The sequence below is a fragment of the Hippocampus comes genome, unplaced genomic scaffold (genome assembly GCF_001891065.2).
Source record: "Hippocampus comes isolate QL1 unplaced genomic scaffold, H_comes_QL1_v1.1 scaffold254, whole genome shotgun sequence".
Classification (NCBI taxonomy): Eukaryota; Metazoa; Chordata; class Actinopteri; order Syngnathiformes; family Syngnathidae; genus Hippocampus; species Hippocampus comes.
The window spans coordinates 149,153-167,814 of record NW_017805874.1 but is presented as its reverse complement, the minus strand read 5'-3'; the positions used below and the strand labels follow the sequence as shown (position 1 = coordinate 167,814).

The window sequence follows — 18,662 nt, the reverse complement described above, 5'->3', positions numbered from 1 at the left end:
AACTAGATGAGTGGTTGCAACAGATCCCGGGAACAACATCGGACATCTCAGTCCAGAAATGTGCAGTGCTGGGAACAGCAAGGATACTGCGCAGAACCCTCAAGCTTCCTGGCCTCTGGTAGAGGACCCGAGCTGAATGAGGGATGGACACCACCCGAGGGGTGAGACGAGGATTTTTTTTTTATATATATATTTATACTGCACTTATATTGAACTGTGTACAGCTCTCTTCTGAAACATTTATTTTGTGCATGCAAACACTTTTTTTTCTTCTTCCCCCCCCCCAATTTTGCTGCTGTAGACTGTAAATTTCCCCAGTGTGGGACAATAAAGGATATCTTTTTTTTCTTCCTGTTATTGTTCTCCCACGGTGTTCTTGGTGTAAAGCCTGCTTTTATTCTTTGCCATTTGTGCAATCAGAGGATTAAACAGGTGCAAACTCAACTTAGCTATCAAACTTTGTAGCCATGTTTGCGCTCGTATGTCATTCGCGCAATATCCTTTGTGAAGAGGACATTAAGATGGTGCAAATGCGGGTGCAAATGAAGCATAATTTAAAGGTGCTATTAGTGGCTGCAGTTGCTTTGTGGATTTTAACTTTTACGTCATTGACTCATATGCTCGCCAGAGTTTTAAAATGAGATTTTTATTTTGTAAATTCTATCTTTGCCCCTTAGGTTTTTTAGATGATCAGTTATTGGTGAAGGTGATGACGGACAAACTAACGTCTAACCCCTGCAAAAACCAGGGGTTTGTACTGGATGGATTTCCAAAGACATATGACCAAGCGAAAGAGCTTTTCCATGGTAACAAAGTCAAAGATCATTATAACACACACACACACACACACACACACACACACGCACACATTTTCACAGTTCATAAAATATGTATCTAACTGTATTTCTTTTTTAGTTGATGAGCATGAACCAGACGAGAAAGCTTCGTTGACCTCCCTTTGCAACAAGAAGATAATACCAGGTTTGACCACCAAGAACTAGTCATTCAAGTGGGAAAATATAGTTGCTTAAATATAAAACAATACATCTTTATTTATCTGGCGTTTTCACAACAGCTGCAGCTGTAACAAAGCGCTTCACAGAACATTTAACATAAAATAACACACCTGAACATAAAAACGTGCAATTATACAATCTTAATTATTTTGACGTACACCTTGTTGGTGAAATTGGTTTAGTTCTCTTGCCCCGCCAACATCTGCTTCAATTCCAAGCTCCGAAACACAGTTCCAACTACACATTTGTGCCCGGTGCCGATGCTCCTCTCTCCTCATGTTTAGCTCCACCAGCCACCCATCCGGCCTCACCAACGCTCAACAACTGTTCAAGAGCGCTGACATCTCCGCTGAACGAAAACGGGGCTGTGAAAAATGCTCCCCATCACAGGCACAAAAAACACAAGCGCGGAGGCGCTTAACTGGCGACAATCAAATAGCGCTGACAGTCCCCCATCAAAATCGATGCTGATACACACATGCTGCCGAGAAGGTGCAACCATCAACCACAGACCTCTCTCACTCGACAAATGTCATGGCCAGAACGCGGCGAACAGTCCACACACGAAGGACAACATATTTGCCAAAAATAAATGACAAAATACAGCAGAGCTCCTGAAGATAAAAACAATAGGGACCACACAGCGGTATCTGCTCACACCCCAATAAGAATGATGCCTCGAAAAACAATACGGGCCTCAAAGCGGTCGCTGCTCGGGCCTTAATAACTAGACCTGCAAGCAGCTGTGAAGGGCACTGGCAAAGTTGTGTATTGGCAAATTGGTATACTGACACATTGGAATTAGATTTTTTTTTTTGATGAAGTACATTAGATTAAAAGCTACTTTTATCAAATATGACATGTATAAAATGCCAAAAATTAGGCACAATTTCAAAGGAAATGAAATTATTATTTTATTTTTATTTTTTTCTGCCTGGCTCTCGAAAGAGGCGGATGCTTTTTTTGCTCTGCTCTTGTGCCCCCTCAACTACCCTTACTCTTCTGCTTGCTAATTCTGTCAAATATACTGTCCTCTGTCTTGATATAGCCTCTGGATGTATTTTTAGTCTCGGAAAAACAAACCATGGAATCAGTCAGCTGCAGAAAATATGTGTGAGTACAACAACAAAAACGTCTGGATGATTCATTCTGGCGTCATGACTGGAACAATACCCCATTGCAGTGAATGAACTCAGAACATTTTGGGCAGTGACTTATATCACTGATTTTTTACAAAAACAACTCTCACCATGTATGGAATGTTGAACAATATGGTGCGTATCATTTCGCGTGCTTCTATCCTATCCAAACCCCCTCTTCCCCCAAAAACTGCTCCGGACAGAAGTTAATGGGCACAAACACACACATGCGGCAAAATCCTCTCTTCCCTCCACTATCTCAGGAAATGAGATTGATGCTAACATGAGGAGCACAGTTGGCATTGCCAGTATTGATTTTTTTGTTTTAATTGTTGCTTGAAAGTTAAGAAAAGTCTCTAATACAGTGACAACGTACCAGGATCATTCTGGAACCATAGGTATGCACATATTTTTGCATCACAAATCTTTGATTCATCAATTCTGAGTATTCTGCAAACAAATGTTGAACCTCTTCAGAGCATGCAACCGCACAAATAAGAACTGAGCTGCCATTGGAAAAAAACCCGTCAAACACGCATCCTTTGCCCAAGATGCACAATGTCAAACTACCTTGATTCATAAGAACAAAAATAATTTTAAATTAGGAATTTCCGCATAATAAACTGTGAAAGACACACACACACCCACACACCCACACACACACACACACACACACACACACAACTTTTTAGTTGTTGCAGTCACACGCATGACATTTTCTGCAGTTTACACCCATCGTCCAACCATTTGTTCCTTGTGGTACAACATCCAATCTATTTTTTTCATGTATTCAATGGTTTTACACACACACACACACCCACACACACACACACAACATTTTAGTTGTTGCAGTCACACGAATGACATTTTCTGCAGTTTACACCCATCGTCCAACCATTTGTTCCTTGTGGTACAACATCCAATCTATTTTTTTCATGTATTCAATGGTTTTAGCTTTGGTGTGCAACACTATCAGTACTGGCTATGATGGCAATACAATCCTTCCCAAGCCTGATACTTTGTGATTAATTCCATCAGACCCTGTGCGTCAAATACATTAAAAAGTAAAAAGTAAATAAAAATAATGAATTTCTCGAGTTAACCCATGGGTGGCGCTAAGTGGTTGGCTTATTAAAAATAAGTTAAAATGAGGTGGATATTAAATGAATTCAGAATGGATATCGTCGGATATTATATGTTGTCAGTTTTTTTGTTCAGCAAGCTTTCTGATTAAACGCACCGTTTTAAAGTAGGCTCAAGATTTTAGGCAAAGTTCTGAACGTGTTTAACCTCTCCTGCAACTTTTATAGGGAATTAGGGACAAAGGTTATAAAAATGACAGCTCCGCGTGCACAAGATTTCATTCAGAATGAGTTATTTGATTCAACATTTGCACAGTGGTGCCATGAAAACTGGCCGGTACACATGTGTCATGGATCTGATCATCATTTTGCCTATACGCTCAACTTGTGCGCAGAGTATTAACTTTCATACGCATTTATTCATGAATGAAGCCCGTTATATCAAATATAAGTTGGCAACATCGAAGACAAGTCATTGCTCTTGCCTTTGCACTGCTGACATGCACATCAAAGTAAAAGAAGCACATCTGTGCATTTTATTTTCACCTCATAAAATTTGCGAGGTTCGCTCAGAGACTGTGGACGGCCAGATGTTATACATGATGGAGATTCCTTGTGGTCAAGTGAAACAAATAACCACCAACTAGCATCCCATTTGAAAACCACACCACAATTTTGTGCGCCCCTGCATATATATGTATATATACATATACATACACACACATATACATATACATATACATATATGTATATATACATATACACACACACACACATATATATATATATATATATCCATTTTCCAAACCGCTTTATCCTCACTAGGTTCGTAGGGGTGCTGGAGCCTATCCCAGCTGTCTTCGGGCAGTAGGTGGGGGACACCCTGAACCGGTTGCCAGACAATCGCAGAGCACACCGAAATGAACAGCCATTCGCGCTCACACTCACACCTAGGGACAATTTGGAGTGTTCAATCAGCCTGCAATGCATGTTTTTGGAATGTGGGAGGAAACTGAAGTACCCGGAAAAAACCCACGCAAGCACCGGGAGAACATGCAAACTCCAAACAGGAAGGCCGGAGCCGGAATTGAACCCGGTTATTAAGTTAACGTGCGAACCACTCGACTACTGGGCCGCCCATATATATATATACACACACACACACACACACACACACGCACACGCAAACACATCTACAGTGTGCACATACTGTAAATAGTGAATCTATGAAGTGATTTACTAATATTTCCATTTTTCCCCTGCGTATTTGCCTTTGTGTGTCTGTTTTGCAGAGTTTGTTGTGTGGCTTGATGCATTAGATTCCTATCTGAAAGATCGAGTGATTAACATCTCTGAGAAGTTGGTGCAGGAACACAAATATGAGCAAGAGCATTTCCTGCAACTTTTGGCCAAATACAGAGAGAAAAACATGGAAGGAGAAAGTGTGGTCAATTACTTTGAGGAATTGGATATCAACCCATTATTAATTGGTAACAGTCTTTTTCAAAACTTTCTAAGCCATGCACTGAGGTGCACCCGTGTTGTCACAATTTATTTTGGCTTTTTGTCAATAAATTGCCACTAGTTAGCTGCCATGTTTGATCCTTGCCATCATGAAATCAAGTTCAATTAGTTTTCGTCTGTCAAGGATAGGACAGGATATCATGGTATCATTGGCAATGATGTTGGGATGTTGTGTTAAACATAAATAAAAAAATAAATAAAATACAATGATTCGCAAATCATGTTCAACCTATGTTTGATTGAATACACTACAAAGACTAGATATTTAATGATTAAACTGAGAAAATGATTATAAGCCACACCCACTACATTTTTAAAGGAAAAAATATTTTGTACACACATAAGCAGCACCATGTCTATAAGCCGCAGGTGCCCACCTTGTCACATGATATTGTGTGTATGTCAACATGTCTCACTCTTCCTTTTATGCTTGAGCGCTCCCTGGTGGCCAATAGAAAAATCGTTACATAGGCCGCTTTATTAAATAAGACGCAGCGTAGAAAGCTTGTGAGAAAAGTTGCGGCTTATAGTCTGGAAATTATGGTACAATGTGGCCTGCGACAAAAATGACGCCCCTGGTCTTTCCCCAAGCAACGGCAGCCCAGAGCTTCTCCCCGCAATAATATTGGAGGCTGGAATTATATATAACCAAAAATACACATTCATGATGGAGGCTGGAAACAATTTTGCTTCCCCTCCTTGAATGACCAGCAACTGCCATTCAATCTCATAACACTGCGGAGTATTATCGGACACTAGATAATGTCAAACTTTTTTGCTTCTCTTCAATCATTTCATGCTGAAATTTGGTGGTGTTTTTTTTAAACAATGTAGTGGACTCCTGAATTAGAGTGCTAGTTTTCATGTTTCTCATTGTAGAGATTTGAATGTAGCGTGACTTCACAACTATCTCTGCCACACCCTTGTGGTTTTAGCTATAGCCAATGTTACAAAAGTTCCAAGCATGAGTTTGACAGCTTCTTGTTGACTGTTATTATCACGGCATTCTGTAATTCTCATGCGATTTCCAAGTAAATACAGCCGATTCTTATAAAATAATTTCCTCCAAATTCCTCTGATTTAATGTGGCCTTTGTTAATCTTGACAGGGATCAACAGTCTCAATACACCTGGCAATCCACTGCTAATGCATGCAATCTGCGAAAGAGTTGGTAAACCCAGAAACTACGGCCAAAGCAACGACAAGATACAGGAAGCGGGGATTAAGCCAACAGAGACCGTTAACAAGGCAAATAAGGAGCAGAGGGAGGTGGAGGAGGCCAGGCAGAGATCTGCACATTGGGAGATGTGGGTAGGAGGCTTTCCTTTACATTTGGATCTGGAATTCACCATGTTTCGTGGAGAGGATTTGTGTTTGAATGCAGTCCGTCACTGTGCATGTTGTAGTGATGGGACGAGCGACACTGGTGTGTCAGCACTGTGCAGAGAGCTCAAGAGTTAAACCCCGTATCGGTGTGTGTATTGCTTTAAGAAAGAATCACGTGACCGATACAGGAACTTTATCATTTGGATGTGCCACGCCAAAGTGTGTTTATGAGGGAACAAACTGTATCAACATGTGGGTTTGTTGGATGGAGTTTTGCGAAATTATGGATCGTTCTCAGAAGTTTTCCCCAGTGTGGAATAATTTTGATCTTGTGACGACAAACAAGGTAAATCTTTTTCTCCTTTGAGCATTGTTTACTGTTACATACTATTTGTTACGGTGGCGCATTGCACTCACTTTATCAGTTTATCAAGTGTGATATATATGAATACATATATATCACCTATGATATATATGATAGTCATATATAGAGCCTTACAGCTGCCTTACTCATTTTATCTCATAATTACGAGATCCTGATCTCAAAATCATGAGATAGGGTGTCCATTTTTTAACAAGTGAATGCAATGCTCCACCTTAGTTTTTGCTCTGTTCTGGGTAGAGGTTTTAATTGTTTTCAGGTAAATTAACTTTTTATGTTATTGTAGGTGAAGTGTCGGCTTTGCTCCACAGAGCTACCTTACATCAATAAGAGCACTTCATCAATGCAGAGGCATTATAGAGCTCGGCATGGCAATGAAGAATTGGTGGATACTCGTGAGAGTACCCCAGGTATGTTGAAATTCTCTCTAAAAATTGCGCTTAAAAAAAACATGCATGCAAACAGACAGGCCCCAGGCCTGGTATCGAACCTCCAGCCCTCTTGCTGTGAGGCGACAGTGCTAACCATCACCCCACTGTGTCACCTGATGTCTACTTGATATGTATTTTGTGTACCGTATTTTCCACACTAAAAGGCGCACTGGATTATGAGGCGTACCTTCAATGAATGGCCTATTTTGTAATTTTTTTTCATTATACCGCGTTATAAGATGCAATCTACAATGCATCCACTAGATAGAGCTACGCTCAAGGAAATGCCAACAGAACACTACACTACACCCTGATTTATATAGCGATGATCAGATGTCAGTAAAACTTATTTAATAAAGCAGCGACACAGTTCACTTAAGCAGCAGCAAGTTATAACATTGACTCGTTAACGTTGAACTCTCTTGCCGCTGCTCTATTTCCCTGTTCAACTGCGAAACCAATCGCCTTAAGTTTGAACTCTGTGTTGTAAGCATGTCTCTACCAAGGAACCATTTTGGAGTTGACATATTACTGTAATGACCATACACAAGGCGCATCGGATTTTAAGGTGCGCTGTGAGCTTTGAAGTAAATGGAAGGCGTTTAGGTGCACCTTTTAGTGCGGAAAATACGGTACTTGTAAAAATTACAGTCCTTTTATTCAGCTTTTGACAAGATATTTCCTTTTGGCTTGCAGTTCCTAACAAGCAAGCAGTGGATGAGGCAGTGGTCAACATGATCATCCACGACTGTCAGCCACTCAGCTTTGTTGAAAATGAGGGATTCAGGGAGCTCCTGAAGCTTATTTTGCCCTCATATGCTCTACCAAGCAGGAAGGTATGTTTCAGAAATGTTATTATATTTTTGTACTAACTATATAACTATGTTTTATTGGTGTAATGGGATTTGTATGGTTATTTTCAGACCATCAAGGACTTGGTGAGCCAGAGATATGAGGAGGAAAAGGAGAAAACAAAAAAAGGACTACCAAGCGCTGTTGCTGTTACTTGAACAGCTGATATGTGGACGTCTATGAATGTGGAGGCATATCTAGCTGTTACTGGCCACTATGTGGACAAAGAAAGCCATGAACTCCAATCATCAGTCTTGGGAGTGCAGCATTTTCCTGAGAAACATACTGCAGAAAACATTGCCGTGGTTATAAGGAACCTCATGGAGGAGTGGGGCATAGCGGGAAAGGTCAGGTGTCTTGTCACTGATGCAGCAGCAAACATGGTTTCATGTGCTCAAATGCTGCAAATACAGCATACCATTTGTATTATCCATTCCATGAATTTAATTGTGAGAAAATTATGTGATCAAATCCCAACAATAACGGAAATACGCAAGAAAACACAACATTTTGTGACATACTTTCGATTGAGCGTGACTGCGACAGAGAAGCTCACTCAAATACAGCAACAGCTGGGAACACCGGTCCATAAATTACTACGTGAGGTGCCAACACAATGGAACAGTACCGACCAAATGTTTGAATGAATGACTGAACAGAAGGAGGCAGTCTGGGTGTCACTGGCCTCATTAAAAACTGACATCACTCCACTGAGTCCAGAAGAATGTCAGATCATTGAAGACATGCTCAGGGTTCTTGCCCCTTTTGACCAAGCCACAAGAGAACTGTCTGAGGAAAAAAGGGTCTCTGGGTCGAAGGTCATTCCCTTGATGAGAATGATCCACATCGAGCTTCAACGTCAGGCCACAACAGTGACATCAACAGCTGCTCAACATCTGGCTGAAAACCTGAGGAATCGGCTGACACTATTTGCAGCATGGAATCTCACTCAGTGTGATGACACTGGCAACACTGTTAGATCCCAGATTTTTTTTAAAAATTGGATTTGTTAGTCAACAAAAGGCAAGTGAAGCAGTGAAGAGCTGACTCTATAATTGAAGTCCAACGCTACCCGGCAGAAGCAAACACACCCAGAAACCAAGACCCTTTACAATATTGGAAATGGAACCAGAAAACATATCCACATCTGCATCAACTTGCACTTAAAACTCTCTGCTCACCATCGCCATCTGTACCATGTGAAAGAGTATTTTCTTAGGCTGGGGAGCTGGTTTCTTTGAGGAGAAATCACCTTGGAACAAAGACACTCCAGAAACTTTCATTCCTCAATAAATATTCATAAACGAATCACTTTTTTGTCTTTTATTTCATATAGTTTAACAGTGAACAAAACATTTCTACATAAGTTAAAAATTGTAACTCTGAATTGTAACTCCAATTCGCTACATACCAACTCAGTTTAGCATTCACACAAACACGGAATTTCTTTACCTGCAATGATTTTATAACTACTGCAGGGGTCACTATTGGGTGACTAACACAGTATCAATACAGTGCTGACAGTTTGTGTAGTGTGTCAATACTCAGTACACTGGAAAAAAACGAACTGAAGTACTTGAGCAAAGTCCTCAAAACCACAAGGAACCAAAGTAACAAAAACCTATGACAGAAACAAAACATGAGAGGAGCACACAGACACTTACAATGATCCAACAAAGACTGACAGAAGGGCAGGGAATTAAACGCAAGCCAAGTGACGAGACAACGAGAAACACCTAAACAAGACACAAAGGGTTGGGGGAGCTGATTGGTTCAACACAAGGGACCCGGTTGACGAGCACAGATGCAGACAAAAAGGGCACATGAGGGAACAAAACCAAATGTAACCTAGACGAAATCATAACATGTTTGCTGCAAACGATAGCCAGACACTGAAGAATCTGCTGAACCTGACAATTACTCGATGCCAACTCATTTTAAGTACTCTCTATGTTCTTCTTCTTTGTGATCTTTGATTGAATCCTTGTGTTATTGGAGCCGACGTGTATCACCATATCATAGTAGATAGTGTTGTTAGATTTTCGCTGGTGTCTAGACCTGTTGCGTTCCCGATCCCTAAGGTTAGCTTCAATGTCGGGCGCTGTGACCCCAGGAATACACTGTGGCTGGGATTTTAAGATTAATGTGACTGGTGATGGAGTCACCAATAACTGAAGTGCAGAAGCCAGGAGATCGAGGTGGAATGGCATTGCTGTGCGTCATAACAGGCTCACCGCGATTAGCAAGCTGCTTGGGGTTAATACTAACCGGACTACCAGGCTGGCTACAACCCACGCTAACTGTACGCCACATCTACGGTTACCGCATTATACTACTCTAGCTCAAGGATATACGTCCCTCTAGGAGGGAAAGCCTCTGAGTGAGGATGCAGTTAATGCAAGTGCCGCACGAAGCCATACTTAGGGTGAACGAAAGCAGTTCAAGCAGACGATCATCCAAAGACTCTGCCTGTGAAAAGAAAAGAAAAAAAAAAGCTAAATGGTTCCTCCCTTGACAGGAAGTGAAAGGGTGGAGGCTGCCCATCATTCTTTTGCGGCACGCGGCACATACTGAAACATTTGACATTGCCTGCAATGTTCTTCAAAGAGCGGTGTTGGGGTGTGCGCAGGGTTAGAATTGTGACTGTCGAACAAATGGAGATTACGTGAGTGATGAGGACTACTACCTCAGAATAAAGCTTTGCTAAATACACAGACATAAATATATTACAGACAAAATATACTAGGGCGGCCCGGTGGTCCAGTGGTTACTGCGTCAACCTCACAGTGCAGAGGTCATGGCCTCTGGCCTCCCTGTGTGGAGTTTGCATGTTCTCCCCGGGCCTGCGTGGGCTTTCTCTGGGTACTCTGGTTTCCTCCCACATTCCAAAAACATGCATGGCAGGCTGATTGAACACTCAAAATTGTCCCTAGATGTGAGTGTGAGTGCGGATGGTTGTTCGTCTCTGTGTGCCCTGCGATTGGCTGACAACCGGTTCAGGGTGTCCCCCGCCTACTGCCCGAAGACAGCTGGGATAGGCTCCAGCACCCCCCCGCGACTCTTGTGAGGATAAAGCGAATCGGAAAATGGATGGATGGAGAATTGCTGTAGAGCAGGGGTGTCAAACTAAATTTTGTCGCATAATAACTGAAACTACAGTATATTAAGAAGTCAAGAGTAATGCGTTATTCAACTATTGTTTAAGTAAATGTAATGAGGGGTTTGGTAACAAGAAAATGCTTTCAATATGTCACTGATTTATTACATAAGGAAATTAGTACACATTTCAGCAAGTATCATGGAAGCTGTCATCGTTGATTTGCTTTCGCGGGCCACTTAAAATGATGTGGCGGGCCACATCTGGCCCCCGGGCCTTGAGGTTGACACCAGTGCTGTAGAGAATAAAGATACATTTTTTTCTACTTCGTGCTCAGGAATAATATGTGAACATATTGAATGATGCTCAACTATGGTCATCTTACGACAGATTGCTTTTGGTTTAGTCCTGAATATGATGATGACATTTAGCTGCTGCTCAGGAGAGGTGCAGATCTATTCTGGATGAAGGGATGCAAGTCACCTCAAAACTGGAACTATTTGCCTGACCCCCTTTCACAGAAAGCCTTGCATAGCAGTTTTTCAAAATACCTGTAACGTTATCTGAACAATGTAAAATGACTTGATTGAATGACTGATCGGTTTTACTGTGTTGAATAAGTAAAAAATAAATAAATTTAAACGGGCCCTCTTGCCTTCTATTTTTCGAAGCAGTGGTACCTCTACTTACGAACGCCTCTTCATACGAAATTTTCAATTTGCGAAATGTCTCAACCGGAAAATATTGCCTCTTGTTATGAAATAAATTTCAAGATATGAAAGGTAAAAATCAACTGCGGTCAAGCCAGCCTGCACTCGCAAAAGTGAAGTCAAGTGAGCTGCCACTGAGATTGTGAATACTGTGCATTACGGTAATCTGCTGCCAGCAAGCAGCGTTGGCCACCTTCAAAATAAAAGCACTCAAAGTAGTGGACGCACGTCAGTGGGTTGGATTTTAGAATATTATCTAGACATTTCTTAGCTGCCGGGCAACAATGAGTTTACCCAGGGAGAATAAAACAGCGCCAAGAAGAATTCTCAGGTTGAAGAAAATGAAGTCAATGGTTATTCCACATCAATTTCGCCTGATATTTAAAAAAGTATTGAAAAAAATTAATCTTAGTTATCCCGCAACCACACCGGGTCTAGGACATACCAGAGCACCCCATGTACCCAACCAGACTATTCTCATTCAGATCTGATGTTCCATTTCAAAGTAAAAGGGCTCTGAAATATGACAATCGGAACTTTTCGCACGATGTTTAAAAAATCTTTAAAAATCAATGAGTTATCCCTCAATCAAACCAGGTCCAGGAAATAATAGGACACCCCACGTACCCAACCAGACGACTCTCATTGAGATCATGTTCCCTTTCAAAATAAAAGGCCTCTGAAATCTGACATGTTGACCTTTTGTCAAATGTTTAAAAAAATCTTAAAAAACGAATTTTAGTTATCAATCAACCAAAAAAATCTTTTAAAAATAATTTTAGTTATCCTTAAACCATACCAGGTCTGGGGGACACTAGAGCGCCCCTGGTATCCAACCAGACTACAGTCAAACCTTGGTTTTCGAATGTCTCCGTTCTCGACCAAATCGGTTTTCGACCAAAAATTTCGAGTTTTTTATGCCTCGGATTACGACCGAAAATCGGTTCTCGACCAAACTGAGCGCACTTGAATGCGCCACTTGACTCCTCTCCCCTTCCTTACACGAGGAAGTGACGCTTCCTTGGGTCGACGAGGAAGTGACGCTTCTTCGTGTAGTGTTCCATTGTGAGCAGACGTGTTCAATAAAGATTTTATTTTAAAAAGAGCGTGGTTTCGGTTTTCGGACAAATCGGTTTTCGAACAGCCTTCTGGAACGCTTTATGGTCGAAAACCGAGGTATGACTGTGAAAAAAATACACACACACACATCCGTTCTTGCCGAAATTTTGAAATCTCCGAGATATGGCGAGGCCATGAGAATGCGAAGCGAGGGTATTACTGTTGTGGCGACGCCACTCGAGCTAAGCGCGCCTCAGCAGTAGTAGTCCGCTGCTCTCTGCTGTGCGTGCATCAGCGCGAACATGTACACAAGCGCGTCTTTTGATTTCAACCAATCAGCGCTGTCGCAACCGACGTCACACACGACAACAGCTAAGCTAAGCTAGCCGAGACGACACTCGAAGTCGGACGTACACATTTTTCTGCCAATCTGTGTGTTTTCCTTTTTGTCCAAATATATTTTTTACGACAACTGTCTTGTCCACGGCGTCTTTTATTCGTTCCACTGGGGTTTAGCAAGTGTGTTTATAAAGAGACGAAAATCTCTTTACTGTTACTATTGTTAGTGCCACAACATGGCTACGCTCGTGAAAGCAAAACAACGAACTGAAACGCGTGTTTGTTCAATGTTGTCAACTAATATCCGGATTAATTTTAGGCAAATTTTCCTCAATTCTCCGGAGAAATTTTCATTAAAATTTGAAAATCCGGAATTCCGGGAAAATCCGGAGGACTTTCATCTCTGGACTGTACTCTCATTCAGATCTGATGTCCCATTTCAAAATAAAATGCCTCTGAAATATCACATGTTGACCTTTTCGCCTGATTTTTAAAAAATAGTCAAAAAAAGAATTTTAGTTATCCCTCAACCAGACAGACAAAGTCTCGGCCATACTAAGGCACCCCAGGTATCCAACCAGAATACCTTCATTCAGATCTGTTGTCCCATTTCAAAATTAAACGCTTCTGAAATATCATGTTGACCTTTTTGCCTGATTTTAATAAAGAATTTTAGTTAGGTAATCCATGATTGTGATATTTTGTCTGATCTGGAATTTGATACATTATTTTTCTCTCAAAGACTCAGACTTTAGAGGAGAAGAGGCAATGGGAAGTGCAGCAATTGGAGGTTCTGTCGGTGCCAATGAAAACCTACTTAACGCAGCACATCATCACCACTGTGTCTCAGGGCTTGATTGCATGTGGCTCAGTATGGCCAGATGATCCAATTGATTTCTTGGTAATGATAATAAAATGACTTTTCCTGTATTATTTTAATTTTTTTTTTTCGCCTTGAAATTTTGATTTTTTTTTCTCTGTATCATTTCAGGCGGAGTATTTGATAAAGAACAACCCCTAACACGTTTTTGAAGCCGATGTGCCCTGGTCTTCCACTGGCAACCTTTGTTGCAGTAACCGAGAACGTCCAGGATTTACCTTATACCTTTTTCAAAAAATATATTTTTCAGAGGTTTCTTGAAATTATTTCAATCAAAAGTACATTTGAATAAAACTGGAATTTTATTGCCATTGACACAAAATAGTTTTTATTTGTAAGTGGCTCAAGAAGGTGTAATTTGGACTGTATACAGGAGTTTTTCGCAAAATGATAGCAATACTGTCAGCATGTCAACATTGAGAATACATGCTTTGTCAAATAGGGGTTGGCTTTCCTTTCTGAAACACAAAAAAATGAAAACTACAGTGTCACATCTGTTGATTTGGTGCAGCAGATGACTGAAATAATTCCAACTCAGTCCATATCCACCATTTGTTAAGAGCGGTGGTGGTGGTGGACCCCAAATAGCAGGTAGGAGGGAGGAGCAAGGTGGACAAGATGTATTTCCCAAGAATACAAACTAAGGCAGACACAAACAATGACAAACACAATGACCCGACACCAACTAGTCGGGCAGGGAGTCCTTTTTACAGAAAAACTAACTAATCCAATGAGCAACAGGTGTGCCACTGCAGTAAGAGCCCTATAGTGCCACCTGTTGGTCACAAACAGAACCACCCTAACACCATTATTCACCTTAGACATTATTCTTTTGTAAAAGTACACAAACCACTTAAAATTCATTTTACTTTGATCAATTTAGAGTTTGATGTCTAAATGTAGAATTTTGACGATGCAAAAATTCCACTCAAAGCAAAAGGACTTTCGGTCTCACATTTTTAAATCCTCCGCCTGCAGAAGAGTATTGCATTCAATTGGGAGGGGTGGACTCTAAGTTTTTTGGGGGTCTGTTTCAGTGTAGTTTAATTATTTTTTTTGTTTTTCGGAATATTATTTTTTCCTGTCTTTTGGAATTAAGCCCCCCCACCCTCGAGATTAAAGAACAAATAATATACCAGGAGTGCCCAACCTATCTACTTTTCAAGCAGCCAACGCATACATCCATGCATGGGTGCATATGTATGCCCACGCACACATGCATACCATGTTGCGCAATGACTATAACAGACCCTAACATGAACGAATCAGAAAATTAAACCAGATACAAGGCAGGTAGATCCCTGAGTTTGTAAAATTAAAATCATTGCCTACTTTACTGGGATACCTGTCACAGGGAGGCAAGGCCGTACTTTTGTAGCCTGGAAAGTGCAGAATCATCCTCAACTCAACTGTATTTATAGAGCACTTTCAAACAGCCATCGCTGCATACAAACTGCTGTACATGGAGCAATTTTAACATATACAACAAACAGTAAAGCAAATCGGTAATAAAGACTCTTGACCGGTACTCGTAAGAGGGAGCACATAACTTCGACTCTGGCATCCCTTCACTGGCTCACATTTTAGAGTTATTTTCAAGATCCTCTTGTTTGTTTTCAAATCTCTAAATGACCTCGCGCCACCTTACCTCTCTGAGCTCATCCGCCCCTACACACCTGCCCGGCGCCTCAGGTCTGCGGACCACACATTATTAGAAGTACCAAGAACTAAACTGAGGCTCAGAGGTGATCGAGCCTTTTCTGTTGCTGGTCCCTCTCTCTGGAATGACCTCCCACTGAACATTCGGCAAGCCTCCTCGCTGCCCATCTTCATATCACAGCTTGCGTGAACTATTTTAAAATGCCGCTTCAAATTTGAGTCGCAAGGCCATTATCCCCCTTCATATGAAGGCTCGTTTACCATGAGAATAGCCAGGTTTTCTCCTGCAAGACAAACAAAACCTGCCAAAATCGAGGAAAAAAAGTCGTTCAAAAGCTGTCCATGAGCGCACTGCCCCAAACGTTCATCCTGGTGAAATACACGACGTTCATTTCACACTCGCCCAAAATATGAGTTCATAGGCAAAAGGACATTCTGTCTCCTGTTTTTCTTGAAATTGGCTGTTTTTGTCGACGACTTTTCTCTTCATGGAAGCTTTTTTATTTATTTTTTTAAAAAGACAAGATTGTGACTGGTTGAAGGGTACCTTTGTCATCCACTGTCACTTAAGAATTACATTCCGCCGAAAGCTGTCATGGGCCTCAGCTATGATAGCCCATACATGAAAAAAAAAACACACAAACCCCCCAAAAAGACACACACATAAATTGCAGGGCAACGACATGTCAAAAAGAGGTGGGGACAGCACCAACATTAAACTTTGTCAAATTGCAAAGATATATTCCTGCGGGCCACAAACGGCTCCAGGGCCCCCGAGTTTGAAACCCCTGTTCTAAGGTCATTCGGGTCCCGGGTGTGCAATTGTAACGTGTATGCAAACCACTCACACACTCTGCTGCCGAAAACCCACAATTAAAAAGTAAAACGACAACAGATGTCAAACTTATTTTTATTGACTGAGAGTCAATATTTTGGAGTCATTGACCTGACACAAAATCAATTTCGAGCTAAATAAATAGCATGAACCGTGCCAGCGAAGTGGAATTTATTCATTCAATGTTGGCTGTGACATATTTGATGGTTTCGATAAAAGTTAGATTTACCTTCCACATCTTCCGTTTATTTATTTTTTTTATATCTTTTTTGTCCTCTTGGGTCACAAGTTGTGAAGTGAAATCATTATTGCTTTGCAGATTCTCTATTCTTGCCCTAGGCATCGATTAGCCTCCATCTCCATCATGTACACAGTCCCTCCATTCAGACATTCAGTACCTGTCCAGCTCAAACTACTTGCCCTTGTGCAACATGATCGGAAGGTATGCGATTAGTATTCTCAGATGACGCCATGCCACCATTGTCACAGCGAGGCAAAGGCATGCCCTCTGCCATTTTTTTTTCGAGATGCACATGTTTGGCTTGTCCACTGGCCAGCGATTTCAGCAGGATCTGCTTTTCAGCGAGTCTGAGCTGGATCGCCGCCCGAGCGTGAGGCGATAGATTGGGTTGCTGTAGCATGACACTGTCCTCCTGAAACACACAATGCGGAAGTGATCAACAGACACGGGCATTCGAATGTGAAGGTACATGGCATTAGAAATTTAAACAATCCAATCAAAAAACCTCGGCTGTAGTCTTGTAGTTCTTGAGCAGCAGAGTGACTCTGGTCTCCAGGAACGTCCACAATTTGATTTCATTCTCCCAGCTCACTGGGATATCACGATTAGTCAGGTTTAAGATCTTATTGACAGAGTCTCCCACAAGGCAGTCTTTCAGTTCTTCTGTAATAAAACAAAACCAGAAATACAAGAGTAAAACAACTACAGTGATCCCTCGCTGTATCGCGTTTCATTTATCGCGGCTTCACTACATCGTGTTTTCTTTTTTCCAAAGTACTGTATTCAGAAAAAAAAATGCAGAATGACTCAGAGGTTTTTTACATTGCTGTAAGCATGATTGGTTCCCGGTGAGAGGTTGACCAGTGACAGCACGAGTGGATTCAACCCGTGAGCTGATTGGCTGGGCATTTTTGCAGCCCCACCCAGCACCTTCCTTTGTGTCTTGTCATTAACTATCTGATTAGTGCCTTGTCACGTGGTTGACTCTGATCAGTGTCTAGTCACACTGTTGTTTGCTACGTGCCAGCAGGGGGGAGAGACTGAGAGAGAGAGAGAGAGAGAGAGAGAGCACGAGTGAGAGAGAAAGAAAGGGGGAGATTGGTCTTATCTGATAAAATGCAGCACGTCTCTCTTTGCCTCCTCCTCATCAAGCCCGATTAATTGTCTTATCATCAACGCATCGGCTGCGCGGGGATAACTGGCCAGCTAGCTGGAGGCTAACGGCGGCTACACTGTCAGAGAGGCGTAAAGTGAGAGTAACTCAAGTATCTCTCAGAAGGCAATGCTGCTGAATGTTACTGACTGTATGAGGATTTATAATTGAAGATTGAAGTAAATATATGTACTGCTGTAGTCTTTGTGTCAATTATGTAAAGTATAAATACTGTTTACTTATTTTAAACATGCTGGTACCCACATACACTTACACAAAAATTCGTAAGGGGGGAGCCAACGCTCCATCACGGTTTTTCACTTATCGCGGCAGGGTCCCGGTCCGCATTAACCGCGATAAGTGAGGGAACACTGTATTAAATAAATGAAGGCCCTCAAATAATACATCGTTTAGCCCGTCTGACTCAGCAACAAGAAGGTTCAAAACATGAATTTGTGCAATCTGCTTGATGAGTAACAACCTCAGAGACACCAGACAACGGTGGACAGACACACACACACACACACACACACACACACACACACACACACAGTAGGTTACATACAGTTAGTTACATATAGTTATTAATGGTGGCACGGTGTTTGAGTGGTTAGCACGTCTTCCTCATAGTGCATAAGATAAGAAAAAGATAAGAAAACCTTTATTTGTCCCACATCTGAGAAATTTGCAATCCACAGCAGCAAAAATTGAAGGGGGGCGGGGGGTAGCAAAGAAAAACAAAGTATTGCATGCACAAAATAAATGTTTCAGAAAAAGAACTGTACACAGTACAGAATGCAATATAAAATATAAAATATAGATATAAGCACACATGCAACTGCATACTGTATATGCTGCATAAGGTGGCTGTGATATTGACAATATGTGGATGGGGTGAGTCCAGGGTTTTTTTTTTTCACGTGTGGTTATTCAGCCG

At 41.5% G+C, this 18,662-nt stretch overlaps 2 protein-coding genes across 3 annotated transcripts in view; one reads left to right on the top strand and one right to left on the bottom strand.

Moving 5' to 3' along the window:
- The window catches only part of ak7b (adenylate kinase 7b), a 44,551-nt gene extending 30,266 nt beyond the window's left edge, over positions 1 to 14,285 (top strand). For both annotated transcript variants that reach the window (XM_019888836.1, XM_019888835.1), the window contains 6 exons: positions 678 to 806; positions 916 to 981; positions 4,530 to 4,727; positions 5,870 to 6,072; positions 13,700 to 13,858; positions 13,949 to 14,285. In XM_019888836.1, coding sequence (XP_019744395.1) covers positions 678 to 806; positions 916 to 981; positions 4,530 to 4,727; positions 5,870 to 6,072; positions 13,700 to 13,858; positions 13,949 to 13,978 — 785 coding nt within the window. In that variant the 3' untranslated portion in view covers positions 13,979 to 14,285. The remainder of the gene's footprint in view (positions 1 to 677; positions 807 to 915; positions 982 to 4,529; positions 4,728 to 5,869; positions 6,073 to 13,699; positions 13,859 to 13,948) is intronic.
- Positions 14,286 to 16,012: 1,727 nt separating this feature from the next.
- setd3 (SET domain containing 3, actin histidine methyltransferase) overlaps positions 16,013 to 18,662 on the bottom strand; it is an 83,960-nt gene continuing 81,310 nt past the window's right edge. Inside the window, 3 exon segments of the mRNA XM_019888837.1 lie at positions 16,013 to 16,780; positions 16,782 to 16,984; positions 17,078 to 17,235. Coding sequence (XP_019744396.1) covers positions 16,744 to 16,780; positions 16,782 to 16,984; positions 17,078 to 17,235 — 398 coding nt within the window. The 3' untranslated portion in view covers positions 16,013 to 16,743.